This window comes from Myotis brandtii, unplaced genomic scaffold (genome assembly GCF_000412655.1).
Source record: "Myotis brandtii unplaced genomic scaffold, ASM41265v1 scaffold657, whole genome shotgun sequence".
Classification (NCBI taxonomy): Eukaryota; Metazoa; Chordata; class Mammalia; order Chiroptera; family Vespertilionidae; genus Myotis; species Myotis brandtii.
This window is the reverse complement of record NW_005370552.1, coordinates 2,134,529-2,142,645: the sequence shown is the minus strand read 5'-3', so window position 1 is coordinate 2,142,645 and position 8,117 is coordinate 2,134,529. Positions and strand designations below refer to the sequence as shown.

General features: G+C 40.5%; 1 protein-coding gene across 5 annotated transcripts in view; it reads right to left on the bottom strand.

Moving 5' to 3' along the window:
* USP9X (ubiquitin specific peptidase 9, X-linked) overlaps positions 1-8,117 on the bottom strand; it is a 56,338-nt gene that overhangs the window by 16,024 nt on the left and 32,197 nt on the right. For all 5 annotated transcript variants that reach the window (XM_005880872.2, XM_005880874.2, XM_005880873.2 and 2 more), the window contains exons 26-32: positions 7,450-7,558; positions 7,092-7,238; positions 6,380-6,526; positions 5,806-6,028; positions 4,130-4,350; positions 2,311-2,501; positions 1,412-1,585 (exon numbers count right to left, since the gene is read on the bottom strand). In XM_005880872.2, the coding sequence (XP_005880934.1) occupies positions 1,412-1,585; positions 2,311-2,501; positions 4,130-4,350; positions 5,806-6,028; positions 6,380-6,526; positions 7,092-7,238; positions 7,450-7,558 (1,212 nt within the window). The remainder of the gene's footprint in view (positions 1-1,411; positions 1,586-2,310; positions 2,502-4,129; positions 4,351-5,805; positions 6,029-6,379; positions 6,527-7,091; positions 7,239-7,449; positions 7,559-8,117) is intronic.

The following is an 8,117-nucleotide window of genomic DNA, read 5'->3' as shown; positions in this document are numbered from 1 at the left end:
TGGGGGAAAAAGGAGACATACGTAATACTTTCAACAACAATAAAGAGTTAAAAAAAAACACGTAAAAATGGGAATTTTATTGTCCACCTAATGTAACGTCTTTTAAAAAAAATATTTGTATTGCGTTTATTTCAGACAGGGAGAGGGAGATAGAAACATCAATGATGAGAGAGAATCATTGACCAGCTGCGTCTTGCACACCCCACACTGGGGATCGAGCCCTCAACCCAGGCATGTGCCCTGACCAGGAATCGAACCCGTGACCTCCAGGTTCATACGTCGATGTTCTACCACTGAGCCAAGCCGGCTGGGCTGTAACACGTCTTTCAAAAGGACCGCAAGCTGTGCAGGGTACGCGAACAATGACATGCCCCTGATCTGAATGCTTTAACCTAATAGAATCTCTCATTCACACAGTATTACTCACCCCAATCATTTCCCCACGTTCCAAAGCAAAGCAGCCCACCAACCATACACACACACAACCCATGAGGACCACATGGAATGCTGCTTAGGCTTGTGGAAAATACTCTTACTGTGATATTTTGGCAAAAACAATTTCAAACCAACATTAATTGATAGATTCCAAAACAAAATTTCCACATAATAGGCATAAACATTATCAGTAACGAATTTTTAATAGCTACTGAACTATTTTCAATAAGTCCTGATCAAACAATTTCCCTTTTAAGTAAAAAAGCCAATTTGTTTAGTCAACTCTTGCTATGTTCTGTGAGGAAAACATACCTTAAGGATAATGACCATAATCAATGCTATTTTAAAAGTATTTCATTTGTATAGGAAATAGTGCTCCGTTTCTGTCATCTTGTAAAGTCACTGTATTTATATTACAATTATTTTAATTCTAAAACTAAGGACAAATTTATAAGTAACATATGCATTGATATGGAAAATGCCATTTTATTTCCTCACAAATAACCATACATAAAATGCAAGAGTATGAAATAGTAAGAGATTATACAGTAAAAAGAAGCAAATATCTATCTATCTATCTATCTATCTATCTATCTATCAATCATCTATCTAAAAGGCTAATAAGCAAAGTGTCACCACGGGAGTTCAACCAGGAGACAGGGAGTTCTCTCTCGCTATGACGTGTGCTGACCACCAAAGGGCAGTGCAGAAGGAAGGAAGGCCCTGATCGGCCCTGATCGCCGGCCAGGCCTAGGGACCCTACCTGTGCATGAATTTCGTGCACTGGGCCTCTAGTTATTTTATAAAAACCAACTCCCAAAGTAGTGAGGTATACACAGTATATAATTCATCCAGCCTGAGTTATTTAGTCATCAGTGACACACTCCACTTGTATACATAACTACTAATAAAAATTTTATTTTTGTTAGTAAATCAACAGCACAACATAAACTTAAACTATGTAATTAGCACTTACCTATGTGGGCAGCCTTGGCAAATCTTCTGATCCGCAAAGGAACCTCCTAAAACTTTACTTAGCATAGCAGGATGTCCTAAGGCTTTCAAAGCTTCATCTAAACTATCCACCAAAGAATTAAAAAATTCTAAAGCATCATGTTGCTCACGCAGATTAACAGGCTCACCCCAAAGCCTAGAAAATGAATGGAATAAAAGATGTAATGTGACACTCCCAGGACAATATATGCAATATATTTTTCAAGGGTGGAAACATTTTCAGGGTAAATGAGTATTTTTTTCCTTCAACAAATAACTGCAAGGGCAAAAAAAAAAAAAAAAAACAAAAAAAAAAAAACTAGAGTCATAGAATTTTGGTATATGGACTTAATTAGTATCCTGATTTTAAAATATGGTAATAAACAATTATGAGAAAAGGATATTAAGGATTTTTTAAAAGACAGGACAATAGAATTATGGTTGTATTTTTCAAAAGACATCTGAGATACAGACTGAAATATTTATGAATGAAACTATGCATGAGATTGGCTTCAAAGCAATCTGGAAAGACGTAGATGGGAATGTGGATTAAACAAGACTGGCCATGAGTTGCAAACTGTTGAAGTAGGGTGACACACACTAAGGGTTTATACTCTTCCCTACTTCTATAAATATGAGAACTTCTCAAAACAAAGGAAAAAATTATAACATCCTCAAAGACTAAAGAATGCTGCCTCCCCTTCCTATGACACTTTCTTCCTCCTCCTTTGAGGACAATGAGCAAAAAGCCTAACTAGGAAGTGTGAATATTACTATTGCGGAAACATAAAGAGGCCTTCCGACATCTATTTTGGAAGTTCAATGTATTGAGCGGCTCACAGGTGTAAGCAGTCTCCCCATCCCCACCCACCCACGGCTTACCTGAACTGCTTCCAGAATCCTCTGGGCACATAGTACTGCAGCCGAGAGGCAGCCAAGTGGCCAAAGATGACCTGCAGGTGTCTGAGGACACCGATGTTGTACTCCTTCCTGTCCTCTGTCTTACTTAATGCTGGCTTGTCTTCGAATTGCTGAGGGTATCCAAATACATCATCTCTGGGATCAACATTGCTCTAGAAACAACAAGTATCATGGATGAGCGAATCTAACTTTAAAGTATACTAAAATATGTTCAGACAAATGCCAATTAGTGAACAAATGACCTGTATGTCTACTTTTTATTTCCAAATAACTTATTTGTAAACTTTAATTTTCAACATTTCACCAGAGTTGTTCTAAAGGAAGAACCCCGACCATGTATCGCAGAGGTGGGTAATACAGATGATACAACAGTGTAGCTAGCGATGAACTTAGACGAATGGGACCTAAATGCAGGCTCGGCACTGTAACTAGGTAACTTTGTACAAGTCAGTTACTTAACCTTCGCAAGCTTCAGTGCCTTCAAATGTAAACGGGGGCAACACATTCTTCGTGTAGCTGTTGTATTGCATGAAATAACTTTTGTGAAACAAACTGGAACCTTTGTACGTGGTTGGTGGGAATGTGAAATGGGATCGCCATTGGGAAAAAGAGTTCCTGTAAAAATTACAAACAGAGCCCTGGCCGGGCGCCTCGGTTGGCGTGCTGTCCTGTAAACCTAAAAAGGTTGTGGGTTCAATCCCTGGTTGGGGCGCTTACGGGAGGCAACCGATACAAACACACACACACATCCTCGGATGAGGATTAAAAATTAAAATATAATCACATGATCCAGCAATTCTACTTCTGGGTACACACCCAAAAGAACGGAAAGAAAAGTCTCAAAGAGATATATGTATGCTCATGTTCATGGCAGCGTTATTCACAACAGCCAAAAGGTGAAGCAACCCAAGCGTCCACTGAGATAGAATGCGGCATATCCATACATGGGATACCATTCTGCCTTAAAAGGGAAGGAAACTGACACATGCTTTGACATGGGCAAACCTCGAGGACAATGTGTTACGTAAAATAAGCCGGTCACAAAAAGACAGGTATGGTATGATTCCAATTATGTGAGGGAACTGGAACAAATTCATAGAGACGGAGAATTGTGTCTGAGACCTTCATATAGAATAGACAATCTCTAGTCCCTGCCCATGAGACCTTAGTCTAGGGAAATCAGCACATAGATTAAAAACACGAAACAAACCCCCAAACTCGCGCAGTGTAGCAGAGTGCCAAGACAACACACAGCAGAGGGCACACCTTCTTGGCAGAGAACAAAGGTGGGACATCTTATTTGAAATTGTGTATTTTGTCTGCCTTGTTTACTTGTTGCTGGTACAATTAGATCTCTCTCTCATTGTGCTTAACTGAGCATCTCAGAGATGTGAGAGGCTAAAGAACTAGAATCTGAATTTCAACTTGCCCTCAGAGCAGTGGCTCTTCACCAGGGATGGGTTAAGCACCCCCCAAAAAGCTTTGCTAAAAGGCAAAGATGCTTATAGGGGGCGTGCTGGAGGCAAGCAATTGATGATGTTCGCCTCTCATCAATGTTTCTATCTCTCTACCACCCTCCCTTCCTCGCTCTCTAAAAATTTATTTAAAAGAAACTAACTAGTTTCAAGTCTAATAAATAGTCCATGCCAGAAGATTCTAGCTTTATTTCCCAACATGTCAACAGGCCCAATGAAAGTACAACACTCCCTGAGGGAGAACAGTTTTTGGTATCAGAACTTGAAACAGAAAACAAAAAACGCTAATATAATAAAACATTTACCTCATTGTCCTGCTTCTCATCCCCAGACATATCATCATCTACATCACTACCTGTGCCTTCAATGGCAAGAATACCGTTCCGGATGGAGGGGATCATGTAGAGCTGCTGGATCACAGAATTCATGTAGCAGGTAGCACCGGCATTTTTCAGCCCCACGAAGCCTTTGGGAGGGCGGGGTCCCACAGGGGGCAGATATTCCCACTCAGTAAGTGCTTCACATGCTGAAAGGAGAGGAGAGATTCTTAGAGTATGGACACAACCATTTTATCCACTTTCAGCTCCATTAAGCTGATAAACGAACATCAGCAACAATTCCACTCCCACAGCCGCCCGAAGTGGCGCTCCGAGCCTGCATCTTACCCTCAACAAACCTAGGACACACAGCAACATGCTGGCACTATCCGGATTCTTACCCCTCACCTGCGAACCCACATTTTAGCAGGCGTTGCTTCTTCTAATGGCAGCCTCAGTAGCCTCAAGATTGTACGATGCTAATTCCTACATGCTACCTGTACTTTTAGCTTTATAGTTTAGTCATTATGAACTTTCCACTTTTGTATGTTTTTTAAAATGCCTTCAAAACGCGTGCTGGCATTAAAGGCTATATACACACATCAATATATTACAGAAGGACACGTTTTGGGTAGAGTAGCTACAGGTCTAACCTTTAAAGCAGTCAGTTTCATCAGAATTTCCTAAAACGTTATTTAAAACTACCTTCTATTCTGAAGTATAACATATCAAAAATAATAATGTTCTTCCAGGGACATAGAAAGGGAATGGACTGACTATTCTTGGGGGGGAAAGGGGTGTGGGAGATGCGGGAAGAGATTGGACAACAATCGTGCACCTATGGATGAGGACAGTGGGTGGGGAGTGAGGGCGGAGGGTGGGGCGGGAACTGGGAGGAGGGGAGTTATGGGGGGAAAAAAGAGGAACAAATGTAATAATCTGAACAATAAAGATTTAATAATAAAAAAAAAATCCAACCCCCCCAAAAAAATGATGTTCTTAAAAATTTACTGTAATCAATTATATCCTTGAACTTTGTAAATAGTGGTTTTCTCTTAAGGAAAAAAAAAAGGGCCTCTGTTGTGTTTGATTTTTTTATTCCTGCTTTTTAGGTCACTTTCTGTTGCCCTCATTCGTTTTGAGCTTCAGCACCGTATCTGTAAGATCTGGAGTCTGGAGTCTATTTCACCGGCTTCATAGGAGCATTAACTGAGGACATGAAGCGCACGAAAATGTTATCTTCTCCATTCCTAATCTTTCAAACCAGATTTCCTTAGCGCTCATATGGAAATAACATTAAAGAGCTGCTAAGTGAGGGCTTGGAAGGTTTCTACTGCATGAAATTTGCATTTTAAGTTTGAACTCTGGCTTTTATTTTGGCTACATATCACTCTGCAGTTTGGGTTTTATTCCAGATTTGATCGAGATGAAGTTTATTTTGCTCAGTAGTTACACTACACAGAGGAAGGCAGTTAACAAACATTTGAAAACTTACATTAAGGCTCCCTCCTCACTTATCATGGTCTTAAATTATACATCCATTTGCTAGAAAGGTTAAACTAAACCAGCTGCTGAAAGAAAAGGCTGAGTTGAAGATGGTTACTAAAAAACCAGGAAAACAGAATTTGCGTTCTCTTGTTATCACAACATTATGGAATACTTACTAGTTATTGCTGTGCCAATGTAATACATTTCAGTCAAAGACTCTACTATCTGCTTGAGATTCCTCACACAGCCAACAGCTAATGCTACAAGTAACTCAAAACCAGCGTTGATGGTAGCTGGTGAGCTGCAGACGGGGATGGCCTGCTCGGCGGGCAGCTCTCCGTTCCTCATGTACTGCAGGTACACATTGGATGCAGGGAAGATGAAGTCATCAATTAATTCCTAGGAGGGTCGAAAGGAAGATTGTGTATTACAATGACATAGTATCTACGTGTCATTATATATTTATGTTGTAGATGGAATTACTTGTCAGAACTCAAGACCTCATTACATCTCAAGAGAACTTATTTGGATTTTCTAATAAAAAGACCCCACTTTGTAACACAATGCACTACAATGAACAACCATACACAAGTTTGTCTCATTTTAGTCTGACAAAGTGAAGAATTCTGATTTTCCAAATAGAAAAATCAAATAGTGTTTATTTAACTTTATAAAATACATAGTAGCACTGAAATTTTACTTATATACAAAATTTAGAAGGCTACAATAGGACCAACACAACAGACTTACTTTAATGAGGCTAGCACCTCCCTTTTCACAACCGATATGGTACTTTTTCTCCGGGGTTTGAAAGGCCAGCAGCTCTTTTGTTACCCCCAGGTGGCCTTCCAAGATCGTCTCCTCAACACCTGTGTCACCTGTTCTCTTAACTTCATCCTGCCAAAAAAATCAATGAAAAAAATCAAACATCCAACTTATGAGAGGGAGGTAGCGAGGGAGGGAGGAGCTAGAACAAGAGAGGGCTGCACAGACATGCGGAAACCCCTTCACACCTGTCCATTCTAAGCCATTTCTCTTCAGAACTTTCTAGAAGTAGCTTTAGACGCTACCAAAGGCTAAAAGCTACAAATCTCTTCAGAAAGAAATTCCCATACAATTCTAAGTAAAAAGTATCAGGTCTTAAGAGGAAGAATTAAATTAAGCGCTTATCCTATCAGATTTATCAAGAATGCTTTTTAAAAGTTGAAGATTTGTAAAAAAGGTCCACGATTCCAAAATGAAAGGTGAATATCTGCTTACCAAGTCTCAAGTGAAACGAAACATTTCACAGAACTAGCTACGTATCCATCCTGTGATTACCGAGTTACTAATGTCCACCAATGCAGAGTACATTCGTCAGTCCTTTTTATTACTCTTTGGTATTTTTCATTTAACCCAAATGCTCAAAACTATAAACTATTAACCAACTACTCAACTTATTGATATGGTAAATGCAACTTACCCTAATTCTCTTCAGCCAATCAATTTCATTGTTGAGAAGAACTTCGGCGTTGGGTATATTAATGTTACTGTTGTAAGCATAATTCAGAAGGTGCCTCAGTAGAGTGAAGTAGTCACCCGAGTGTTTAGCTCTCTCCCTGGCTGTGCTCTGAAACAATAAAGCAGAATAATATGAATTCACGCGCCCCTGCTCAGAATCCACTTCTTAAATCTCACTTAACGAGATATCATATGGGAAATTACTCATCTTAATGACATGAACAGACCTCTCTAACTTCAATGCAATCGAACAGCATGACTTCCTGAGTGCCCCTCGTTTAAAGAACATTCCACACCGACAAGCATAAAAAATGTCTCACCCCCAAAACAGTGAAGAGCAGCGTGATGAAGAAAAGCAGAGGCCTGTGGCCCATGCAACACCTGGTGCACATCAGGAAGAACTGCTCCTGCGCCACCTGGCGGACAGTTCTGCAAGAAAAAGGTTTCACATTTAGTGTTTCATTTTCACGAAGGAAAAAACATTATAATCCTGGTCTCCCTGCGGTGGGTGGGGAATAAGAGGTAGAGAAAGAGTAAAAATACAAGCATACAAGGTAATACCCCCTTAAGCCAGCAACATACATACAGGAATTTAGGTTGTGTGTCAAGAACTGTACCCTCAAATTGCCACTGCAGAGTTTGAAGGTGCCTTTTAACACCTGTCCCTTGGAAAAGACAAGAAATACTCCTCTAGACAGGAAATAGGCCACAGTGAGCCTCACGCAGCTGTGGTGTGAGGTGAGCTTAGAACCGAAAGCGTGGCTCACTGTAAAGAACCTGACAGCACACGCTGCGTGCACTCACCCCCTCCTGGGGGTTCTGAGGTTTCTGAAACCCCACAGGGTCCTATAAGGCAGATGGATTTGAGACACTGTAGGTTGATTCCGGTGGAACCCGTGCTCATTGAAGTCAGGAGGACCAATTTTCTGGGGAGAAATAAGGTGGTGAAGGCCTGGGGTAGGATGGGATCTGGGTGGAGGGGGACAAT